This window comes from Corapipo altera, unplaced genomic scaffold (assembly GCF_003945725.1).
Source record: "Corapipo altera isolate COAL_440 unplaced genomic scaffold, ASM394572v1 22b, whole genome shotgun sequence".
NCBI classification, from domain to species: Eukaryota; Metazoa; Chordata; class Aves; order Passeriformes; family Pipridae; genus Corapipo; species Corapipo altera.
Genome location: NW_020884876.1, coordinates 21,661,505 through 21,687,580, shown reverse-complemented (window position 1 = coordinate 21,687,580; position 26,076 = coordinate 21,661,505). Strand labels below are relative to the sequence as shown.

General features: G+C 41.0%; 1 protein-coding gene across 1 annotated transcript; it reads left to right on the top strand.

Annotated features, from left to right (window-relative positions):
- Positions 1 to 9,736: 9,736 nt before the first annotated feature.
- On the top strand, positions 9,737 to 25,815 carry FAM241A (family with sequence similarity 241 member A). The gene is made up of 2 exons (XM_027636012.1): positions 9,737 to 9,857; positions 22,008 to 25,815. The coding sequence occupies exons 1-2, from the start codon at positions 9,744 to 9,746 to the stop codon at positions 22,251 to 22,253; spliced, it is 360 nt and encodes a 119-aa protein (XP_027491813.1). The 5' UTR covers positions 9,737 to 9,743; the 3' UTR covers positions 22,254 to 25,815.
- The last annotated feature ends 261 nt before the right edge of the window (positions 25,816 to 26,076 follow it).

The window sequence follows — 26,076 nt, the reverse complement described above, 5'->3', positions numbered from 1 at the left end:
ACATAGAACTAGAGAAGAGCTTTCATTTCCTGACTAGCCAGTTCATATTTTGGCCTTATATTTTCCATCAAGGGTCATCTAGAACCATTTGTGTTTTGCTACTCCATTTACTTTCCAGGCTTCTTAGGGACTGCTGAAAGTGCCTCAGTATACATTTCTTCTCGTTAAAATAAAGGAAGTTCCTGTCTCCTTAATGCAATATATGTACAACTATTGAACATTTCCTGAACCCTGTCTAGTGTTGTTCTGTTTTCATTTCAACAGCTTGTAAGTGAGCTGGGAAAAGGACAAGTAATGATTTTAAGAGCACTTACAAGAAAACAGTATATGAGGTATCTAGTTCTCTTTCTTAGAAACAATAAAAGACTGTCAATGCACAGAATTGGCTTAGAAGTCCCATTTGCTATGACCAATTTGTTTCTGCTAAGGAAAACTGTTTCCAGGGCATTTGCTTAAATCAACTTTTCTAGGAAGTGCAATTGTGTGCTAATCTACACCATGCAGTAGGAATCTGCCTGACCCCATACCACTGCTGGAAGAAGACACTTAACTGGAAATGATAGGTCCAATTAGTTTACAATTGTAGAAACAATCTTCTCCAGTAATAAGCAATTCCCAGAAACATAACAGCATCCTGGAATCATGCTGTTGCTATTTTGGATCTGAAACATGTTGCTAGTGTTCTCATTATGAGTTTTAGTTGAGTTGTTAAAGACAAATACTGAAATGAAAACTGACACTTCTGTCTTGCCTACAGAGATAAGCTTCTTCTTTTAAAATTTGCTCTGTCTGCTATGCCTTAGAACCTCAAGATGTAGTTGTATTATTCTAATTATTCAACCACATTGGAAGTGTTTGAGGGCCTCTGCACAGATCTTCATTTTACATCTCAGAGTAACATCTTCTAATGTCAAACCTTTCGGCAAAGGAAAAATTCCTAACCTTCTCTTTGCTGTCATCTCTACCTCCCTTCCTACCTCCTTTCCTGTTAGTTCCACTTCTACTTCTACTTCTCCCTCAACCCAGAATTAATATTGGAAAGCTTTACAAAAGAAATTAGACAGGGAAATTTCTTACCTTTACCAAATTAATTCCAAAAAGTACTACAGGAAAGGTACTCCAAAACTGAGAATAAGACTATAGTTTATCATTGTTGCTATGGTAACCAAAACTAGGACAGTAACTTTTTTTTTTTTTTCATTTTTCAGCCTCTGCTTCTGATATGATAAAGAACTTGGTTCCAGAACAGGGGTCTGATTAACTGCAAAACACCAATCTCTGAGCCATGAAAAAGAAAAGAAGTTAAATGGCTGAGAGTTTTATGATTGTTCCAAAGTGAAAAAAAAAAGGCCAGGAATAAGAATGTGCTCACATGTATACCATAGCCATCACTAAATAATTGCATAAAAAAAATGAAGACCATAGTCAAAATTCAGTGCAGCTTTTTAGCAGACAACCTCACAATTTTATACTGTGGTTTGCAGAAGCACCTCTCTATAAAGTTCATCAAGTCACAAAACCTCTCAGCTGATGTCAAGACAGAAGAAGCCAATCAGACAGGAAGGACAGGGAATTCTATTTGAAAAACTAAGGACCATATAACTTGATAAGAAATTCAAAATGAAGGAAATAAGTGGGAAAGGCATTGAATTACACAAATAATTTGAATTTGAATGGGGTTTAGTTTCATTTCAGAGAGCTTGCATTTCCAAATGTAAAGATCAGAAGCTTTATTAGGTAATACATTTAGGAACATTTCAGCATAACCATTTCTTAAAATTTTTCACATTTTCTCTCTACAAAAATTCTTCCAAAATAAAGGATTTTTTGCTTTACACAATCAGGCTTTGCTGCTTTGGAGCAACACAAGTTCTCATTATTCTTTCGCTTGATCATACAATGAGGTTGAGGTTTCATGTGTAGTACTGCAGGTAAAGTAGGACTGTACAAATTGTGAGTTGCAGTGTCAAAGGCACTGTAATGTCACATCAGACTTGTGTGATGCACCTAGCTTTTTAGTTGTCAGTTCTCTTTTCTAACAAACATGCATCAAACATTTCCTTCAAGCCCCAAAATACAGTGGTGTTGCCAACCACCCCTCTGATTGCTGTTGCCACAGCCACATCGAGCATGAGCAGCACGGTTCTTCCTGGCAGCTGGATCTCCGGTCGTACTGGAACTGCACTTAGAAAGAAAGGCTACAGGATGTGTCCAAGAGGGTCATCATACACTTTAAACAAAACTTTGGGCTCAAAACAGGCATGCGTTCAACAGCTTGCCTCTTTTTTGACTGTCCTAATTTAATGAGCGTCTCTCAAAATCACTGCCCTCAGTTTGTCTAAATTGAATGGCTATTTTAGCACCTGTTAGATCAGCAGAGCAGGTCTGACAGGCTGGTCTCCATGAGATTGACTGGATTAAGCTGTCCTACTATGAATGTTCCAGGACAACTGTCCAGAGTGGAAATTCCATTAAAAATAAATATAATAGCTTCACTAGAGTACTATTATGCGGGAATGAGGACATAAATAAAAACATGAAATAGCTTTAAGAGAAGGTTTTCAGTAACTTCCTTTTCCATTGTTTTTCCCCCTGGAATTAGTCATTTTCTTTCCTTTTTCTTAACAAGCAAAACAGACGTTCAGCACTGGAACAGACTTACAATTCTTTGGTAGCAATAAATTTGCTTCTTTCTGTTTGGATGTCTCCCTGAAGTACAAAAATAATCTGATAAGGGAAAAAATCCTAAGATATTTTAAAAGCTAAAAACTTCAGATAGTTTTTAATTAACTACACCAGCTTTCCATAATTAGACAATAAGTCAACTAGGCAGGATAAATCTTTCTATTGAGTCTAACTACAACCTTCATTGAAGCCAAATCATGATCCCTGAGCAGCTTTAAAGACTCAACAGCTTCTGTTTTAAAGTAGGTTCATAATAATCGTTTATGGTTGCTCTCCAACACTGGTGTGGAAGGAAGAGCAAAGTTAAAAAAACATAGTAATTTCAAAGCAGAACTCATTCAGTATTCTCAGTATCTTAGTAGGTAATATTTAAGCCAATTTGCTCAGGAGATAAGGAACAGAAGGCTTGACAGCCACGAAAAACTCAGTTATTTGGGATTTGTTTGGGGACGGTTCCTTCGTATGTCAGTTTCTCCTTTACCACTTACTATGTTTGTCTTTTGTTGCCCCAAGGAGAAATTGTAGTAGCAATAGTAGCTACTTTGCATTTCTTTAATTAAGTTCTGAGAGACACCAGATGCTTCCATTTGCAATCTCCCTTTTTCTTACTAAAGCACAGGGGAGTTAATCATATAGTAGGCTTTAGTTTATTCTGAACCCAGGCTGGGGCAGAGTTAATTAAGTCTTGCCATTTAGTTAAAGTATAGCCTGTCATCGCATCAGGTCTCTGTTGCATTGCTTTGTGTTGTTTTTTGAATCCAAAAGAGAAATCTCAGATTTTATTACTCTCTGTAGTTTAAATTATTAAAGACTTGATCTGTAATCATTTCTTCTTGTCCAAGAACTAAGTGTTATAATTTGGCCCTTAGGAAGGGCCTAGTTCAGTCATACTGAAATGTAGATAGCTTAAAACACATGCACACACAAGCCCCCCAAACAGCAACATACTATTCTGATCTGCCCTTACTTGCACTTGGACAAATGACAGCATATTAAGGAAAGTTTGGGTTTTATTTTAGCCTAACAAATTTTACATTATTAGCCCATACTTCTTAAAGTGCCCATTGTCTGAATATTCTTGTCCTCAAAAAAAAAAAAACAAAACAACAAAAAAAGGCATTTTTTTCATGTAAACACAAAGAGATTTTCAGTGGAGGAGAGGAAGCATAATTAAATGTTGGGCATGAGGTCACAGATCCACAGTATAAAGTATTCAGCATCAGTGCTTTATTAAGGAGTTTCCTCTTCCTTCTCTTTCTCATGCTTCAAGCTGTTTTTTCTGTTCCTATGACTCAAAGCACCATCCTGGCTTAGTGGCACAAAAACTGTTTGTGAGACTGGGCTAGGAATGATCATGAACTCTTTGTCATACTTGTCCCATATGTTTCTCTCCAGACCCACATCAGGGTCCTCTATGCACCTGCAGCTGTGGGAGGGCAGTGGGCCAACAGGATGGACGAGGAAGGGAGAGGCTGGGAGGGACCTGTAAAACTGGCATGGCACTGTAAAGACAAAGCCTCATATTAGTAACCCATCAGACTTATTTCAGCTTACATATGAACCATTGCTATTTGACACTGCAGAAAGAAAAGGCTCTATTCCTGTAGAGAACTGCTGGAAGCACAAGACCTTTGTGAGTGGCAGCAAGCAGCAAACTGGACCCACACTTCCATCATCCTGAAGTAATAAACAAATAAATAAATACACTGCTGTGAATTTGGACTGTCTATACATTTTCAAAGTACTTTTTTGCCTGCTCTGAGCTTATATGCCGTGGAGTAAATGCTTATAAAAGGCTTATGGCAAGATAAAAATATAAAACTCACTTATCAGGTGATAGGCAAGAAGAAAGGTCATAAATTAAGAAAGATCAGAGCAATTGAAGTAAGCAAAATTAAGGTTCTGTTTTGAAAGCTTGCTAATCCTAATGGGGTTAGAGGTAAATATTGATCATGCAAACAGGCTGTGCAGAAAATCAGGCTCTCATCAAGGATGGTAAATTAACCTAACCTAAAAATAGAATTAAACAAAAAAGGGAAAATTTAGATTTGATATCCAGGGAAGAACCTCTTGTCAAATTTTTTTATACTGTGAAATAACATCTAAGGAAATGGCAGAATTCAATTGAAATGTTAAAAAAAAAATTAGACTGATAAATGCATTAGAAAAGGTACTACAGAAAACAACCTTGCAATGCCTAGTACTGCTCCAGGTGACCTTTTTTAATAGAACTTCTCCATGACTGTTTTGTTTCTCCCTTTCTAAGCCCGTGTATATGAGACCATGTATATTTTGCTTTGACCCTTAAATGAGATTGCATGATACATATCAACTATTGGAGAACAGATATTGCTAATGCTAGGTGATCTTCAATGTCCTTTTGTCATTATACATAGAAGAAAAAGGAACCAAATTAATTGTTTCATTTCATTTTTATTCAGTATACTTTAATATATTTTCATGGTTTGAATTCCAATTTCTTCCAGTTCACTTTGTATCCAGTGTTGGAAAAGCCATATCATGTATTTCTTAATATGCTTGAAGGATCTAAGGAAATTACAGAATTTAACAGCTTTACTTCAAAAATCCATGTAAGAGCTACAGTGACCATCATAAGCTGCACGGTCATACTGGGCAAATTGTCTGAGAGTTTAGAGAATTTACTTATATTAACATCTGGAATATAAAGTAGATAAAACCCATCAGAGAGTTAGAAATGTTCCATTCGTCAGTAAATCCATTATCCTATATAAAACCACACTGACCTCTTTCCAGTTAGGAGAAAAGTTTCCATTAACAGAGGTTTAAAGAACCTCTGTTTTTTCCAAGCCTTTTAATATTTAGATGAACTCTAGAGTTTGAAAAGGTTCAGGATTAAACTGTGCAGTCAGCAATCTGAGCGAATCTGATACTGAAGTCAGTTACATCTATTAGATGCACATAAAGAGGGGGGGGGAAGAGGTTAGTTGTTGGGGTTTTTTTCCCTGAAGTCTTTAACCACATACTTATTAAAGGAAGTTAGCTGAGTTGCCACTGATAGGAAGTGGCAGGTAGCAAACAGGTGAGAACTCTGGACATCCACTGGATCTTATTTCTGTCCCTTCTGAGTCCCCACAAGGAGAAATTTTGTGTTGGGAATAACCCTGAAGGCTTGGTCTGGAGCAGATGCAGACACACAGTTGTGTTTCTGTTGTATTGGATAGTACATGGTGCCCCATTTTAGGTTGATGGTGGGTGTTCATGCCAACTTTCTGCCAGGTGGGAGAGAAAACGCAATACCTGCTCTGGCTAAGACCTGTATACACAGTGCCAATACATCAAAAATGTTTGACTTGTTTGAACAGACACAGGAAGGTGTCTGTGTGCTACACAGCGATGGCCTTTTCAATCTGGAATTAAACAGCCAAAACCTGTTTTTATCGTGTGGTTGTAACAAAGCCTGCACTCTGGCAGGCTTCAGTTTTGCCTTCGTGCTCTCAGGCAGGTAGCTGAGATGGGGAAGTCCTGAGAGCAGGAGCAGCTGACATCCCTGGAGAGGGGGCTCACTGCCCCAGCCATAACAGCAGTCTAAGGAGGCATTAGTGAAGGCCAGGGACATGAAAATAAAATTGCAGGATGAATGGGATACATTCCTCTGGGCAACAAGACCAGTATAAGCACTCTGTGTGACTTGGCTGCATGTGATCCCTGTGGTAGAGGGCCTTACTCTGCTGCCTTTGAAATACTGTTCTCACTATCCAACCTGGAGCCTAGGCTCAGGAAGTCTTTGAACTTCAGAAAAAGAAGAAATGTTAAGAAGTTTCACTGCAGCATCTATTACCCTTTCCCCAGTACCTACTATTGGCTTTGGTTAGAGCACAGATACCCATCTAGAGAGAGTTTAGTCCCACTCACTCCAGCTGTGTCTACATTTTGCAGTCTTGTTTCAGCACTTTGTTTCAGCAAGGCCAGTGGGCTCAGCCTGTCCTGGCTCTGAGCAAAGCTACAGCATTTAATCTTCCTTCTGCTGCAAGTAGTTCTTTTTCCCAAAAACCCATTAATTACAGATTTTTGCATGAAGTTCTGACTCTCTTTAGTGACCCCCAAATAACAGTCATGCAAGGCAACCTCTCTTTATTTATTGTGAGATATTTTGTCTGTACATATATTACAAATGGACTACAAGTTGCCTCGTGAAACAGTTATTGTGCAGAAATATGCCCTTAAACTCGCATTTTTGCAAAATTTTTTGACACGTGGTTTTTTTGCCTCTCACTTAAGTCATGCTGGGGTTTATGCTGGCATTTTCTGAGAGTATTGCTACTGGGAGAAGACACCATCAGCAGGTCAGCCATGTTCTGAGGGCTTTGAGGGTGGGAAACTTCACTCAGACAGTGATCTTGAAAAGAAAGTTGCTAAGTTATGGTGATCTCTTTTGGTGATATAGATCCTTGAGCTTGTTCTTGTGATTAGATCCTTATGAAGCTACCACACAGTTATGAATGTTAGGAAATAATCCTGATTTCAGTAAGACAAAGGAGATACATCACTCACTCAGAGTTCACAGCAGGTCAGCTACATTCACAGACTCACGGAGACCAGTGTGCAGAGCAGACAAAGCCTCAAAAAGTTCATCATAAGAAGAGCTAGAGGTTGTGATGTGATTGTGGCATTGCCTTTACTATGAGTGTTTGCTATGAAGGGGAATAGGTTTCTTTGAGGTTACCGAAGTTGCACAGGTGAATGCATCCTAAGAAATCTCAGTGAGGGCTTCTGAGTCCCTGTTCTTCCCCTAGTTGCTGAGGCTATTGCCTCAGGGGTGCTTCCCCACATAGAGAGTGCCAGGGACCCAGAGGCAGTTCCAGTGCACTGAGTTGCTCAGTGTGTGAAAAGGCAGTCAAAGGCTGACAGCTGCAGTAGGGAGGAGTGTGACTTACTAAGAAATATGATAAGCTTTCCTTCACTACAGAAGCTCTGGAAGAATCTTTGTCTGCAGGGAGATCAACATCCAACCAGTGGGACTGCAGATAAGTGAGGATGAAAACATAGCACCAAGCCAGACAGTAGACATTATAGTACTCCTGGCAGAATGGTCGCTGATGTCCAAGAGGCAGCAGGGATCAGAGGCTGTACTGTGAAGAACAGTGGTGGCCTCAGCATAAACTTTCCCTAAAAAAAATTTCTAATGCACTTTTTCGTGATTCACAAATCAGCAAAGGTTTAAGTGTACTAAAAAGCTCACTGAAAGGGACACCTAATCAGTACTTCAATTAAGACTTTTTTTTCAGAAGGCATTTACTGAATGTCAGTACTATGTGTGACACTTCATTTCTTCACAAATCGCCCACAGAGCAGAGAACCTCGGGGATGTTTTACAATGCAGCTGCTGAGCAGTCACATCGTGCACAGATATATATCACCACAGCTCCTGGTGGTGAAGTCCGTAGGATTTTTTTCTGGTGTCCAGTAATTTTGCATGCCAACAAGACTGCAGTGGTGTATGGGCACTGTTTCAATAGCTTGATACTTCATCAAGCTTATCCCTGTTCCTAAGAAACACTACTAAGAAATAAATGGGCTAGCAGTTAATCAGGTCTTCAGGGCAAATTCCTTTTGGCCCCCCTGCACCTCATGGAGCAGCCAGGCCAGTGGCCCTTTCCCCAAGTGCGCAGTCTCAGCTGTCCCCACGTTGGCCCTCAGCCCCTGCAGCCAAACTGAGGGCCTGGCAAGTGCTGTGGCTTGTTTATTGTTCAACACTTATGAAGAATACTTGCTTGTAGCCTGAAGGTGTGACTATACTACAGTACCCTGAGCGGTTCTTTTTTATGGTTTTAGGTTTGCTACAACTATTGCTGATTGTTGGCAACAATAATGACAGGAAAAGCAAAGAGCAGGTAGAATTCAATCCAAATGACAGTGGGACCTACACACAGTCACCAAAAAGCCATATAATATTAATCTGTCTGATTTGCACAGAATCCTACTATCTTGCAACCTGTTAGCACCTCCAGTAATTGGTTGTGCAAAGAAAACTGAACCAAGCAGACCTGCCACCCGTAATGCATGAACTGGCTTCTGGATGAGGAGAAAAGATGTGTAAAGGTGATGACAGTGGTCCCACTAGAGTTTGGGAATGCCATGCACTGAGATCCAGCTGCACTTTCAGGCTCCGTCCTTCCTGTGCTCTGCTGGGGTGGACAGCATGGATAAGATTTGCAGGGCTGGTAGGAACGAGGCCTCTCTATAGAGGTACAGTTGTGCTTGGAGCGGGAACTGAGTACACCCCTGTGCAGTGGCACTTTATTGGTGTAGAATCAGAGGATCATTTAGATTGGAAAAGATCTTTAAGACCATCGAGTCCGTTAACCCAGCACTGCCAAGTTCACCGCTAAACCATGTCCCCAGGTGCCACATCTATGTGTCTTTTAAATACCTGGTGACTCCACCACTTCCCTGAGCAGCCCGTTTCAATGCCTTACCACTCTTTCAGTGACGAATTTTTTCCTAATATCCAATCTAAATATCTCCTAATCTAAATCTAATCCTCCATACACCAAGTCTTATCTTCTGGGTTAGCTGTTGCATTTCCTTCTTCCTGGCGTGTATTAGTTCCTTGTAAAGAAAGAGGACCTGATCCAGACACCTTCGGAAGAGCGAGGCCAATGTTTCCTCTTTCCCGAGGGAGGAACAGCAAATGCCACACCTCACACTGCCAAGAGGCAGCCGTTCCTCCCCAGGGACATACCAACAGGGAGTGGTGCTAAAATTAACGCTTTATTAACACCTGGCGCTTCCTGGTTTTAACAAAAGCTTGGGAAAGTGCGTGTTTAGGTTTCGGTAGGTTGTTTTTTGTTGGTTTTTTTGTTTTTTTTTTCCGGCTTGAACTAGCAGCAAGCAGCTCTCCGATCCCACTCGGGACCCGGCAGCAGGAGGTTCCCCGCCCCGGCCCCCCCCTCCAGTGCCAGGGGCCGCCCCTCGCTCCCCGCGGCGCCGCCCTCCCGCCGCTCCCCGCGCCCCGTGACGGCCCCGTCCCGCCCCGGCAGCGGCGGGAGCGCGGGCTGCGCTCGGCCGGAGGAGCCATGGGCTCGGCGGCGGAGCTGCTGCCGCCGCCGCCACCACCGCCGCCGCCCGGGGAATGCGAGCGGGAAGCGGGGGCGGCGGTCGCCCGGCACCGGCGGCGCCCGGAGGAGCAGGTGGGTGTCAGCCGGCGAGGGGGCTGGGAGGGTGGCCCCGGGGCTGCCCCGCCGTCGGGCAGCGGGGACCCGTGAACGCCTTTTGGTTCCTCTCCCGTGGCGTTCCCGGTGCAGCCCACGCGGGCGAATCGCTCCCGGGTAACGCTCCACTGCGGCGGGGCTTATGCAACCCAGCCGAGCTGCGTGGGGCTGCCCACGCGTGATGCTGGAGGATCCCCCCCGTGGGCCCGCCTGAACCTCCTTCTTCCCTCCGGGACGCTTAGTTCGGCTGGGAGAGGGTGGGAGCAGATGGTTCCCGCACGGCATCCACGTGTATCTCGCTGGAAATAACCGGGGTGCTCTTGTCATCCCCGGAATTCCCCAGTAGTTTAGCTCTTGTGTTCCTTCACTTGAATATTTTAAGCTTTTAGTCTCTTTATTGCTTCTGAAATTTAATCAATTGTAATTGGAGAAAACCACCAACTCTTTTTTTGCTTGGTTGGTTGGGTTTTGTCTGCTTTCTTCAGAATTTATGTCTTTATTGCACGGAAGTGGGTTTTTTGCTTAGGGAATGAAAGGACCGTTTCCCTATTGTTAACTGTAAACTGGCTTTCCATGCACCCTTTGTTTTGCAGACAGCATCGTCCCGGTGTTTAGACAAAGGCAGTGCTCTAAATGCACCTTTATTGATGTTTTATTTAAAGAAAAGAAGAACATTTTTTGTTGAAGATTCTTATAAGATGCTCTCCTCTTAACCATGAGTGAGCCCTTTCACAGATAAAATAGCTTAATATTTGGAAGTGTCTGGTAGTACTTGCCAGACATTACATCTAGAAGTGGGCCACTGAAATATGCTGGTACTTGAGAATTCACTGGGTCACCATTTACGTAAGTCAGTGCATCTTCTTGTCCCTTTCTCTAGAAAAATAGTGCAAAGCAGGGCACGTACCTGAATGTAGTGTAAGGACAAACTCACCCAAGAGAGGCTCAGCAGTTCCTGTCTCTCTGTCCTTAAGCCCTCCTGCAGCATGTCGCAGGAGGAGAGTCAGGAATACTTGCTGGTTCTTGTTGCTGTCTTCCCTGGAAAAGGACGTTAAAAAGTTGCATTAGATCATCTTATCTGTTCTTTCTGTCAAACTGGTTGTAACTCTTTACTGAGGAGATTGCTCCCTGCAGGTTACCACTGCTTCTTAGTGACCGGTGTGGTGGTGTGTCTATGGGATGGTGCATGCTGAAGAACTGCCTTCCAACGTTCCCTAAACACATTTTAAAATGAAATTGGTATAAAGGTACTGCTTGGTTGGACACAGGCACACGTGGTTGAGAAACCCTCTATTGGCTTTTCTCAGGCACAGGTAGTGATCCTGGCCCTTTCTGACAAGTTGGGGCATAACAATAGGATACCAAGGCAGAAATTTTAAATAGGCCACAAGGAAGGAGGAGAAAATCCTTCCTGTTTACTGGAAATATTTCACTGTTGTAGCATGGAGTAGTTTTTCTGCATACTGAGGTGCCAGCAGCTGGGCAAATAATAAACTAGGTTTAGAAATAAGGAATTTGAGTTGCCTTTATTTAATATGCATAGAAAATGTGAATGTTGTATAAAATAGCAGTAAAAAATAATCATAATTTGATAAATAAATAGGAGTATTTTATTTTTATGTGTGGGGAAGACCAAAGCTAGGTGAGGAGTTGGTGGTGCCTTCACTTGCTGCAGACTTTGACAGAAAGTCCCAGATTCTCTTGTTCAAGAGAAGAACAGACATGTAGCTTGACTTGGAGGTCTCCTGTGTCACCAAGGCTAGTCACGTGCTGTACTTCTTTTGCTTTCGTGAATGTGTTGATATTTCTCTCAAAATAATCAGTAGCCCCTGCCCTTTTTTGCTCTCATGGAAGGGCTGTTGCTGAACACTGCTGTTCCAGCAGGCAGGAATCCTGTTTCCAGGCTGAGTCCTTACTAGAGTACCTCATGGAGGCCCAGCACTGTCGCTGTGTTTGCTGAGGGTGTTTGCACTGTTAACAGACTCTGATCCTCAACTCATGTTTTCCTGTTTCACATTCTCTCCTGAAGTATAAATGCGTGCGCCACCTTAGTGGTATGTGCAGTGCAAAAGAAAGGAGTCAAAGTCTGCTCTGATGGTGGTGTAAATTCTTACTTCTCTCAGCTGGTGTGAAGTAAAGCCTGCGTGAGAGCAAATCCTTTGGCCTTATTTGAGAGGATTTTTTAGGTGAGGATCTGAGGCTACAAACCTGGGTATGATTTGTTTTTCCCGTTTCCTGCAAAATAAGCTCAGTTTCTGTAAGATCATATCTTGTAGCATAATGCTAAAAGAATACCTTCCTGACAAGCAGGACCTAAGTAATAATGTATACACCCTAAAATATTTTCTAAGAGAGACTACTCTGTAGGAAATATCTACTTATTTAATGCCAAACCCTCTGGGTTTAATTTTTTATTGAAGCTTATTATTGTGTCAGCAAGGACATGCTTAGTGAAATTACTGACAGGCACGTTTTTAAAAAAGTAGGAGGATATGTAACTAAATTTTATACATAACCTTTGGAATTCATTATTTGAATAGACTAGAATTACTTCAGTGATTAGATTTGAGAACTGATGCTAATTTGATTAATATCCTTTGTAGGTTTGCATGCAAAGATGAAAATAATTACACTTACTATAGTATTCAAAGCACTGCAGAACCTGGGTAGTTTCTTCCACCTCTCCTTTATTGCACTGCTGGGCTTCACAAGTGGTACATGAAAGCACCAAAAGATTTAGCTGTTCCTGAAGCTGTGGGGGCAGGTTGCTGCTTCGCCCTGCAAGTTCACAATTTTTTCCTAACTGTTGATAGTTATTAGTCAGACACACACATTGTCCTGTATTCTCAGCATCACTACAGATAAGGATCAAATCTCCTTCCCTAACCCACTTTCTAAAATAGGTTAGTCACTGTCACATTAGTGCAGTCTAAATCTCATCAACACCTATAAATTAAACCATGAAACAAGAATAGAAAAGTGTGTGTTGTAATAATAAAAGGTGATGCAAAACTCCTGCATTTGTGTCTTCTGCATCTTGCACATGCCATACAGCAAGGGGTGAGGTGGTCTTAGCAGCAGACACAGCACCTGCTCTGTCCATAGGAAATTTGAAGCCAAACTGTCACAGCAGAGTTCCTGAAAGCTGTGGCACTGTGGCTTCCTTCGGGACTGAAAACTGTCTATCTGGGAAGTAATGGGATTTAGTGTCTCATAATCAAAGTTGAAGGCAATGGCAGAATCCCCAGTTGCTTCAGTGAGGTTGGGATCTCCACCTCACACTGGATTTGCATACATAGAATCCAAAGTGCTGTTAAAGTGTAAACCCAGTGCTTCTAGAAAATGTCTAAGTGCAGAGTTAATATGTGATACATGTATTCGAAAGTGGATTAAATTAGCTTAGATGATCACCTTTTCATTAACCTGAGTTTGTAACCCTTTGGTATGTTTTATTATTATTTTTAACAGTGTTTTATCTCTATAAGTGGAGTATTTTATCTTCTAATAGATGACATCAGATTTAGAGGTGCTATTACAAAACGGCTTGGGTGTTTCCTGTTGAGAATTATGTTGAGGAGGTTTGGGTGCCTTAACTAAGTTCGAGTCCTGAACTTTTTGTATAAGTCTCAAGTATCACTAGTATTTCTCCAGCATGGGAAGAATGAGCAGAAACAGAACTAGAGGATAATATCAACACATTTGTAGTATCCCTTGTGTAAATGCTTAATTGTTCATCAGACTGTAGAATGGATGTATGCTGTGTTGCACAGTATGGTATAGTTTGTCATAAATCAGTAGCGGCCGAGAATGTTTTGAAGTGCACTTGTGTATGTGGAAACTGATGCCTAAGGCTAGAAACCTATTCCTGATTTATTCTACAATGAGATAATCTGAAAATTGAAGTTTTTTCCTGCTTGCTATTTGGGATTTGTTTCCAAAAATAGTCATACCTGACAGGGAAGGCTTAATCCCAAATTTGTTCAGGCTCTACAAATAATTTAAGTCTGCTGCAGAGGTTCATATCTACAAAGTAATAGGTGATAGTAACTTTCTAAAAAGCATTAGTGGGTTTTCTGAGGCTTGACAGCATTTGAAGAAAAAAAAAATCCAACGTTTCAAACATAACTGTAGCGCCTGCAGTAAACAGGATAACGTGCTCTGCTTGAATGATGTGGAGATCCCATTTTCTTAAAGAAAAAAGTAGTCTGGAGATAGAAGCAAATAGAAATCCTTTCTTTAAAAGACAAAATTAACAGCTGTTTCGTTTTAGCAAACCAGTGCATTGAAACTATGCTGAACATACAGGGATTGAAAGCCTTTTGCTGGGTCAAGCTGACCAGTTTTAGTGGGGGAACCCTGATAAACAAAATCCTATGGAAATTTAGTGTTGCAGGTGTAAGGAAAAGATGAATTAGTACTGCATTTGATCTAGTCTCCATGTAAAATTGCAGCATGGATGGGAACAAATTACAGGGACAGTAGTAGGAGCATAAGGAGGAGCGTAAACGGCCCCCAAAAATGGAGGAGACAGTAGATCTTAACATGGAGGCAGGCAGGTTTCCTCTCCCACAACCCTCCTGTGCTAGGTTCTCGTCTTTACACTTTCTTATCTGGTGCTGTATTAGTGGGGAAATTTACTCCCAAAATTATGGGACTCCAACACTTATTTTTGTGTTTATCAAGAGAAACCTCTGTTCCTCTTGAAGCCATCTCTGCTCCACCCATGCACAAGTTAAGTATCTGGAAAAGCCTTTTCATCTCCTGTGCACAAAACCTCTCCTGGTATTTTGAAGTTTGTTCCAGCAACTGTTGATTCTAAACTTGAGTTGCTGTAAGGGCTGACTAAAGGGAATCCAGTGCTGTTGCTTTTCTTATGTTATTGCTTGTTTCTATAGAAACATCTTGTCTCAATTTTATAAATGATGTCTAGATTCCTGCTGTAAAATGCATGTTAACCCAATCTTTGGTTTGGAATCTTTCTATTTAAACTTCTTCTAAGTATGTCACTTTTATTGGTAGCTGCTGTACAGTGCTTTTGGTATAAAGATTTTTTGCTACTTTTCTTGCATTTGCTTCTTTTTCTCAGAGGAACAAGTTAAACTTAGGTTTTTTCTATCTTGTTTTTCATTTGGAAGTGAGGTATGTTGTTTTTTCTCATTTCCTAATCTATTAATCTTTTCATACTTAAATATCAGATTAAAATTAGCCCAGAGAAACGAACCTTGTTTGTTGTTTTTTTCCTCCAGACAGTTGAAATTGATTTTGTTGCCTTAATAGTCTGTTGGCTGAATATCAAGATCTTTTTACTGCTTACATTTCCAAGGTTAAATACTAATTGTTAGTTTTATGCTAGCAAAGGATACAAAGGGGTACCGGTTTTTTTCCTGCTGTAGTAGAAGAGGAAGAAAATCAGAAACTTTTCCAATAAAATTATTTGCCCTTCTTGGGCAAATTTCACTTTCTTTTAATTGAACATAAGATACCTTTTAAGTGTAGGAAAGCAGGGTGAAATCCTGATCACATGCCAGGTGTTACTAGTAACGAAACTGTCTCTTTTGCATATGTGGAGGAGTAGGAGGCAGAAAGCCTGCACCCACCCAACCAGTGCGTAGGCAGGGTTTTGTGCTGGTGCCCAGCGATGGGAGGCGGTGGTTCGGAGAAAGAGGAGGCCATGACCTGGGAATTGGCTGTTCACTGCAAATCTCCAAAGCCTGTCCGTGGTAATACACTGGACAGTCAGATGGCTGAGTACCAGCAAAATTTTAGTACCGAGTGATTCGTTCCTCCAGGACTAAAATGGCTGGTTATTCGACTACCAAATACTTGTAGCTGTGTGTTGGCTGATACGGATCCCCATCTGCACGCAGCAGAACTTGGTCTCTTTATTTTGGAGGGAAGGGAGCTTGTGGTTTCTTCCATCCTGGTTTCTCTTATCTGCTCACTTTCATCTTGTATTTTCCTTAAGGTTGGTCCTAAAGTGCTTTCAGTTTTAGTTTGCATCCTCTAAAAACAGATGACTCTGTGATGCACTCGCTTCTGAACATTAATGTCCCAGCTTTCAAAAATATACGAGTATTTTTCAGTAAGTTAGCATGTCCATTAAGTCGTATCTCACTGGCTTTTTTGACATTTAAGTGTCTGTGGGCTTCAGCTAGCAGACACACCACCTGTTGCCTGGAGTAAAAATAACCACAACTGGAGTAAAATAGATAGTGAGCAGTTAAATCATGCAGAGGGAACTTTTTACTTGAAAAAAAAAGGTGAAATGTGCATGTGGGTATGTAAATGTGATATCCATGTGTTTTCTTTATTGCAGTTTTTTCTTAACATTTCATTTAGATGATGTAAACACGTTTACTACAAAACTCAAAAGGGGTTTCTTTTCTGTCTAATGTGGAAATAAGTCTCTTAAATGTGCCATTCCTTTTTCTTTCTTTTATAACTATACATGTGATGAATTGTGATCTGAGGTATGTCAAACAATTTGGAGATGCTGCTACTTTTTTGTGCTGGAAGATGAATATTGTATATACCTTTGTGTCCTCTCTCTTCTTTACCCTCTTTGCCCAGCAGCACTTCTTTGACTGTAAAACAATGTTTGTATGTGGAGAGTAATTATTTTCCCAATCCATTGGACATTTCTCCTCCATTGTTGGAGTTCACATTTGTCTAATCCTGCTTCAGGCAGCTGATGCAAGAAAAGAGAAAATGATGGACTTATACTCAGTTTGGTGCTATTGTTGAGTGTGGGGTGGGAATTTTTCAAGTTGTCTGAGCAAGAGAAGATTGTTGAGGTTTCTTCAACTCATTAGTCATGAAAAATAGAAGAATGCTATTTGGTTTGGTTTGATGGATCTTATACCTTCAGAGTAGTTGAATGGATTTTTATTTTCTTTTTCTAACAAAATACCCTGAATCTTCAAGTGGCACAGGTTTCTTATGTTCATCTACTTCCTCCCACAGAACAAAAGCAGTTGAACTTTATCCAATTATTTCACTCAAATCAGTTACTTGGGGTTTTTTTTCCACACACACAAAAGAATCCCAAACTAAACATGGCATCACAAGATCCTTAGGCTGAGTGTGGAAAACTGTGGACCAAGCTGCTGCTTCATCAGGTGAAATACCCAAAAGACCATAACCATACCTGTTCTCCCCACAGCTAGTGCAGTGATGAGGTTACAGGACTGAGACTCCTTGTGGTTACTTTACAGCTGTTCAGTCCTCCCAGCAGAAAAAAATAAATGCTAAATCGGGGCTTCCATGCTCTTTTTGACTAGCCACAGGAAAATAACTTCCCAAGTGAGGCTCTTGTCCCCTTCGGATCCATTTGTGTTCTGCATCCTCCAAGAGCTTGGCAGACTTACTTGTCTTGGTGTGATCTGCAAATGGTCTGAGGCAGGAACTGTGTGCTCCCAACAATTTGAGAGGAAAAGACCTTGCACTGGCTACATTACACTTAGGAGATGCAGACGGGGATCAGTCTTAAGCCATTGTGAAAAGTTCAGTGCCTAACTTTATGCTTCTCTCCCACTGAGTAGCATATGACTCCTTGCAAAGATGGCTTCTTTCCAGGGGGACAGTATTCCAATGGGATCTCATGTGTCTCTGCATGATCAAAACACCCCTTGATAGGAAGGAAATAAGCAAGAAAAGGATCCTCCTGTCAGACTGGTGTGAAGTGGCCTCTGCTTGTGACATACCATGTGCTTTCCTGAATTTAGGAAGCAGTGACTTTGAGTGAATGTGGTGGAAGTTTGCTATAAGCAAGGGTAGTTAGTGGTCAGAACACAGGGAATTTTGTGTGTTGTGTTGATGACAAACATAACTGGTAAAGCCACAACTGGATGTTAGTTGGGTTCAGCAGGATGAGTTAACTTTACCTTCTCTATTGTTTTAAAGCTAATCAAGGAAAACATTCAATTACATGGGGGAATTTTTCAGAAGCACTTCAGGGATGTAGGAACATCAGCTGTCCTGGAAGCAGACAGAACTTGGGCTTAGCATCTCCTCTCTGACATCCTTGCAGAGTTTAGTTCTGAAAAGAAGGTGATTTTATGGCATCCTGCATCAAATCTGAGAGGACACGTTATGGTTCCCCCTAAAGTATCAAAGCCCCTAAGCCATTTGGCCATAAAAACTGGGAAAATTTAGTTACCAGGTTCCTGTATAAAGTTTTTTGGAGTTCGAACCTTCAAGTTCTGACTTTCTGCCAGTAAACAGTGGAAGACAGCAGACAAATGGCTTTGCTGATGGAAAATGTGCCATTTCAAATACGGAGGGAAATTTTATAATACCAAATATCTGAAAAGACTTGATGGACACCTTCATGTACCAGCGGGCTTGCAAAGGACATTGTGTATGCTAAGCAGTAGGGCAGATCAGATTCTTCCCCTTCTGTTCCATATGATAACTCTGTTTTTAAGTAAAGTAAAAAAACAGAAACCAAATATGAAATTGAGTATGGAGTACTGCATCCAGCTCTGGAGCCCCCAGCACAGGAAAGACATGGACCTGCTGGAGTGAATCCAGAGGAGAACCATGAAGATGCTTCGAGGGCTGGAGCACCTCTCTCGTGAAGACAGGCTGAGAGAGCTGGGGCTGTTCAGCCTGGAGAAGAGAAGGTTCCACTGAGACCTTATAGCACCTTCCAGTACCTAAGGGAGGCTACAAAAGATTTGGAGAGGGACTTTTTTTTTACAAGGGCATGTAGTGATAGGACAAGGGGGAATGACTTCAAACTGGCAGAGGGTAGATTCAGACTAGGTGATCCCAGTAAGTCTAAAATAAAATCTTTGATGTAAAATTTATTTAAATTACAGTAAGAAGTAATTCATTACAGTAATTTGATAAGAAACAGTAGGTTAGGAAATAAATGCAATCAGCATTTCTAATACATTCTGATTTAGATTTATTCGCTCAGGAAAGCCCCATTCTCCTTTATCCTTCCGGAATAATACTATATGTGTGTATTTAGTGTCTTTCAGCCAACTGGAGGAAGGAGGAGAGAGAAGTTGGGGAGACAGTACTGCTGTACCTCTTTTCAGGAGATATTTTGGGCATGCATTAATCTATATCCATCTATATCTCTGGCTGCACTTCTGTTCCCCAGTCCCTTTGCATTTCTTTGTCGCTCGCTCCTGTGTTCAAAGAGTGAGGAAAGGCAAACAAACTAGTGCAGTTGAAGTGTCTCTCTCTTACATTTCCTCCTGCATTGTGGCAGATGAAGTCTGGGGGTGTCCCCTGCAAAGCACATGTTAGCTATAAGGAGAAGAGCTACTGGGAAGGCCTGGAAAAAGCATGCTTTCTCTGGGACTAGTTGCAGGCAAAGAAATTCCCTCACAGAAATGATTCTTAAAAGTTATGAAGCCAAGGCTGGGCTGTTGATTTTTAAAACTAGCAACTTTGAAACAGAAACTTCTTGTGCTTTTAAATGGGGAAGTTTTGTTTTGGGGGGGGGGGGGTGCAGCTGCTCGGAATGGGTACATTTCTCTCTCAGCATTTTTTCTTTATGGTAGTGTCTGTCTGGCTTCAGGCTGATTCAGCAAGATTTAGTATGAAAATAGCCCTCTGAAAATAGTTCTGTAAAAATTAAGAGTCAGCTGGGAACTGTGTTTGCTAAAGATGGCCAATTTCTAAAATTGTTTAGAAAAGTACTTTTGGGAAAAAAAAAAAGTATTTGGTTCTGAGGCTATGGTTTGAGAGCTACTGGCACATATATGGGATTGCGTGCCTTTTTACTGTTGCCCTGAAAATTAGTGAGAAAAATTCTAGCTGCGGTGTTAAGCTTATTTAACAATCTTTAGTGATCTGGAGTATTTGCCCTAATAGCTCTATTTTAGCTACACCTCAGAAGAAAGGTATTTGCTCAGCATGTAAATTATTATGCAATAGTAAAGAAGAATATGCCATCAGTGTTTCACGGCTGATCATGTTTTCAGCTTCGCTTGCTTTTTGCTGAGTTGCCTTAAGCAAGATGTATTCAGCCTGAATTAACTGAAGCAGACTTTGAAGTATTGAGAATCTTCACGATCATTTTGAAAGGTTTTGTAAGCTATTGAAAATATTTGGGAACATTTGACACTTGTTCTGTAATTAAACACATACTTGTCAGTCTCTGCACCTGGAAGCTGCCTTTGCATAATTGCTTTAGGAATTAATGAATCTACCCTTGTTTGAGAAGGCGAGGGTGAGGTAAATAAAAAATCAAAAAGACCTGGACTGCCTAAGTGCCTGTACCCTGCTTAAGAGACTGCGTGCAGTCCTTGCTGTTACCTTATCAAAGCAGGAGGGGCTGCAAGCGAAATCCCATCTCCTACAGTTGCCTCGTACCAGGAGAGATGTTGTCAGCGTGGTCACGTAGAGTTAATCATGCTTAGCCCAGTGAGATGGAGCTTGCAGAGGAGCTTGCAGACACATTCCTGCTGGTGGCCTCCTGGCCTCTGCTGCACTGGGCTTGATCTTTGCAAAGGCTCCCAGGAGCCTTTGTTAGTACCACTAACAATCCAGAGGCAAGGAGGTGATGCATTTGTTTCCCTCTCACTGGCTACTTTGCTAGAAAATGTAATGATTTCTCCTGCAGACTGTTTCTCTCAGAAGTGATCTCTGAACCACTTGACACGAGCTGGGAGCTGCGCTCTGATCCCCTCTGCCTCGTCCCATAGGCATATGCTCCCTCTGGTCTCTGCATGCAAGATGCAAATAAATATATTTTCCCTTCCTGGCACATCCTTTCTCTTTTCCCTAGTTGTTGTGGTCAATATACCACTTAGCTTGTTTGGCTCCCTGTGCTTTTTGGGAATGGAGAGATGAGAGTTCCTGTAGTAACATTGTGTTCCCAGCCCTGCCTAGTCTGCAGGAGCTCAAAAGAGGCTCTGCCTTTCCGGAAGAGACTAATCTTGAAACACTGGAATTAACGAGTCAACATTTATTTGAATTAAATAAAGCACAGTTAAAGCCAAAAATGCTGAAAACTGGAGTTTCCACACCCAGTAGGGAGGAGAAAATGATCTGGGTTTGAGAAGCAGACTGAAAGGAGACGAGGGGGTGTCTGGCTGCACGTAACCTCCAGTCCTGCAGTTCTCCACACCAGGCTCTTGTGTAGAACCGCAGAAAGAGTGAACACAATGTTAGTTATGAATTAGTTATGAACACGTTACTATTTAGGCTTCCTGCACCCCTCCCTTTCTGGGATTCTGTACTGAAGCTTAAACCAGACTCTTTATGGATAAGCACATAAAAAAATATCCAAGCACTCTCAGCTGAGGGACTGTTGGGGTTTTGTTGGGGTTTTTTTTCAGTAGCAGCTGTGGAGCTTTACCCAGCCTTCACTCAGCAGGCAGGTTCTGCATCATGGCCTAAAGTCTGGCCTAGAAAAACAGTAGTCTTCCTTTGGTCTTTGCTGGATGTCCTTCTGTGGGAATAGGAATTCACTTTGTTACTTGCTCTCTAATGGAGAACCTGTCACTCCTGTGGGAGGGAATTTCTGTTTCTCTACCAAGGCCATGCCATGTAACAAGGGATGCAGAATAGCTTTCATCCTTGAAGACAGAACGCGTTTGCTTTGAATCTGGGAGTAGTCTAATTGCCCATAGAGTTTGCAGGCAGTTTGTAGGACCCATTGATCAGTCGACTGAAATATTGATGAGTACCTGCTTCATGTGCTTTCATTGCTGCCTAATGGAAACATTAGGAGACTTACGTTCGTCATCTTTAAAGCATGTTTGTATCATTCTTGTGGTTCTGAAGATATTCTGGAAACAATTTATAACAAATCTACTTCAACTAAATCCCCTCCCTGAAATTACTGGCATCTCATTCTGTTGCACAGACAGGTAAGATGTGTGACCTGCAGGAGAGCTTTACCCCTCTAGACTGGTATCTGGAGGGGAGACAGGCTATCATATGTTTGTAGCAGTACTTTAGTGTCCCAGGTTTGGAAAAGTGACATCGTTAACATTGTGCCACAGTCACAAGCTACATAGCATTTTCAATATCTTGATTTAAGGAATAAATTTATTGCATGTGTGTCTTAGTTTTATGCATTCAAACAGAAATAGATGCGACTTGTTCATAATAACAGTAATAAGATTGTACAACATATTTCCTTATTTTGTCTTCTGTCCACAGGTCCAGCAAGAGCAAAGGAACCACACCACAGAACCTGTAATAGATGACTATAAAAAGATGGGGACTCTCTTCGGCGAACTAAACAAAAGCCTTATCAGAATAGGCTTCACAAGGATGTACTTTGGAGAACGGATAGTAGAACCTGTAATAATTATATTCTTCTGGGTTATGCTCTGGTTTCTTGGCCTACAAGCTCTTGGACTGGTTGCTGTTCTGTGCCTTGTCATTATTTATGTACAACAGTAAAGTTTTATATAGATACTTTTCAGATTATGTATTTCTACACCATCACTATGTCAGTGGATTTATGTGTTTAAAGTAAATGGGCAGCATATCAAAAGCTGCAATGCTTCAAATTGCTGAAATTTCAACATTTGAGGTGAGGGGGACTAAAATTATGCATTTTAAGCCAAATCAGCAGTGCCCTCTTACATCTTTGTGGGGTATGGGGAAAGGAGATGTTTGGAATATAATGGTGTCAAATGTACTGTTTTCTGCACTCTTGGGGCTAACCCAAACACTGGCTTTTTGTTGCCCACTCCTGTCTCCCCATCTTCTTGCTTTGTTTAGTGAAAATTTCCTGTCTGATTTTAAGAGGGTACTCAATGTGAGTGTCCTTTTTCACTGTTGGGGAAGGCTCATGTGCTGTTTGTTCCCTGAATCTGCATAATTTGTTAGTATTCTGCTGAAAAGCTGCATCTGCACAAGGGAGGTTTAGTAACAAACCACAATGCCAAATAATCACAAAAGCATCTTTTGTTTGTATAGTTTATAGTAAGCTTTCCCCTAAGAAACAAGCTATACCAGCAAAATGCTCTTATACTAATATTAGTGACTGCACACAAGACTTAAGCTGTTGTTAAGGAGAAATTGCAGTCCTACATTGGCCAAGTGGTCTAATGCAGCTCTGCCTTGGTTTTTTGAAATGTACTCAGCTCCTGCTGCTATTTTTCTTTCTTTATTTTTTGTACTTGCTCTTTCCCCCAGCCCTCCTTCTTAACATAAATATTTGGATAATTCATGGAGTTTGTAGGTAGTTACAGCTGCAGTGTTGGAGAGTTGCCATTCCAGACGGCAGTGCTAGGATGTTGTCTGCTTCCTCTGGGTGGTGTGTGAAGTGTCTGAACAACCAGATATCAGACTAGATCTCTTAATGCTTCCCTGGTTTTGCAGTGTGGGCCCACATCGGCTAAAGCTTTGCTCACGTCAGCAAACCAGGTCTGTTTCCTCATGCAGGGCAAGAATGTAGTTGAAACCAGGTGGTCATTTTATTTAGTAGTCTTAACCGATTCATTTCCACACTGGGCAACAAAAAATGCCTACCTATAGGTATATGTCATGGGCCACACAAATTAGGGAATAGGGTATATACATTCAAGAGTGGGTTCAAAATTCACTCTGACTCCCCAGGGGCCACACCAGGGGTATACTGAATATTTCCAAGTTTGAAGAAAAACAGTAAAATGAAACAGAATCTTTAATACTTCTACTTTATTACTGCTACTAAATAGGCTACCAATTTAATAATTGGTGTACATTACTTTTACTAAGAAACTTAAATTGCAAAATTGACTTAATCTATGGTCCAGTGAAATTATATATTTACTTAAGAAATGTAATAGGAGATGTGAAATTTACAGAAAATTACTTAAACTTTTGCAGTCACTTTTTCCTAAAGAACAATAAATTAGATCAACAATCAATTAGTTGAAAATGCTGTCGTATTCAGAGATTTTTGAAGTTAGGGGAAGTTTCTGTATGGTCCCAGTCCTGTAACTGGATTCTCAAGGCCAGCTTTATGCCTGCATGGACCACGTTGACTGCTAGGCTCTATTTCCAGGGCCTCTGACCCCAGTCCTTATGGACTTTTTCCTGTTAGGGAAATAATTGTTATTTAGGGCAGTAAACATGAAGGCCCAGCTCCTTTAAAGTGTTTATGTACTGAAATGCCATCTGCAGACATGTCTCTGTGCTTTCTAATGAACATGTAGTTACCTTCTGAGGAGCCAGGTCACCTGTCTGGATCTTCAGATGACCTTGACTGTGGATCTTAGAGGCTTTGCTGAACCGTCAGGACTGCAGGGAAGTGGGACTGAGGCCCCAGTGGTCAGGTGGCAACCCGTGTTGATTGGCACGTAGTTAAATAGTTACACTTGTAGCTGGGAAATGTTGGACAACAGAAGGTGTTTCTGGATGCAGGGATTTGTTGTTCGCATCTGGAAGACCCAAAGCAAACAGCAAGTACAGGCTGAACTCAGAGGCAGGAGCTCTGTGCTCTAAAGTGCCTAGGGGTAAACTTTGGGTTTGTTTCAAGTCCCCTAGAAGGAGAACATCTGTTTACACCTCTGCATAATTTGTATAGATAGAATGGTGATTTTATGTGTATTCCTCTCCTGTGTAAGGGCTGTACTACAAAGCATCCTGTCATTATAAGTAAAAAAAAAAAAAATGTTCTTTCTTTCTCCCCACAATCCAATTACTGTTCAGAGGGTCTCATCTAATTCCTTTCATCCTGTAGGAAAAAGTGTCTCTGTGATACTCTTGTTGCAGTAGTACTCTTGTGTATAGAGGCTGTGCTGTGAGATGGCATGTGGTATTTCCTTGAGATGGTAATTTTGCTCTATACATATGGAATGGGGAACGGTGAATCATGAGTGTGACCAACTGCTTCAGTGAGAACATTGTTTATATGTGTGTAACCTTTTAATATATGCATAACTGTGACTGTTGCACTCATGAATTCATTTCAGTTGGTCGTTCGCTGTTCATGTTATACATGTACTCTAAGGAAAAGTAGCTTTTGGACTGAGATTGTGTATAGTGAATGTCTTGTGTGGTTTCTCTTAAAGGTAACTTGCTATGTCTTGTCCTTCATGGAAGTTTTTCATTTTTAAAAATCTGAAAAAATAATCCTCCTAATAGTTGAGAAGGATTATTGTTGACTGAAAGTGGAAAAAGAAAAATAATGTGTTGCATGGAAAATACCCCTCTCCTGTTCATACATTCCCTCATATATAAGAACTTATACTGAATTGTCTGTCCTAATTTTGTGCAATTACTATATTATCTCCCTCTCATTTGCAGGAAAGGAAAGAGGGGTTAAGGAAAAAGAGGGACTGAGTTAGAATCAGACATAAAGAGTGCAAAATGGAATGCGGTGAAACGATGCATATATGCGTCCAAAAAAATCTGGTCGTAAATGTGTGTCAAAAGCAAAGACGAAATGGGTGAACAGTCATTGCCTTGTGTTCTTCATTCCATCCAGATGTAGCTGCAAGGCAGAGGAAGCACCAAGTGCTCAAAGGATGTCCCTAGCTAAAAAGCAGAAGGTTAATTTAAAAAAAAACAAGTCAATTTCACTGTTGCCTATATAGTAAAAATTGATAATGTTATTTATGGTGTTAAATGTTAATATTCTTGATAGAACTGAAAGCACCTTTATGCATCTGTGTGTAGGACTGTATGGAGGAATTATGTCCCTTAAATCTGTGTTGAACAACAAACGATGCAGTTTCTGTTGGTCAGCGTGATGTGGAAAGCATTTTACATAACCTCGTTTTTTTAAAGGATGGACTCTTCAGTACTATTTCACACCTACCAAATGCATAAATGTTTGAACTACTGTGTACAGAGAAGAAACTCCACGTGCAGGAGAATCTTGGAGAACCCTGTTTGCACTGAAAAATCACCACATCAAAACTGTCCATATAAAAAGGAAAAATCATATTTCTTAAAAACTCTGTATTAAGTGAATTCTATGGAAAGCACTTTGTTACTCTTTCTAATAAAAAGTATTGCCATCAATGAACCTGTGAATTCTTTATGGTGATTTGTTCAATGTTACATGGGTCCTTTCAAAATTTCATGTTAGGCCCAGATGAAATGGGGCAGTGTTCAGATAACTGCTGAAATCAGTTCACTTGCAGCTAGAGGAGAAAAAACTGCAGTACAGGAGCTGAATAAACTGCGTCAGGTCTGTGTGGTTGTGTGCAGCAAATTATACTGAACCAAAAAACAATAAATAGTAGAGCAAGTTGTTAGCAAATAATGGTAACATTACGTTGTAAAG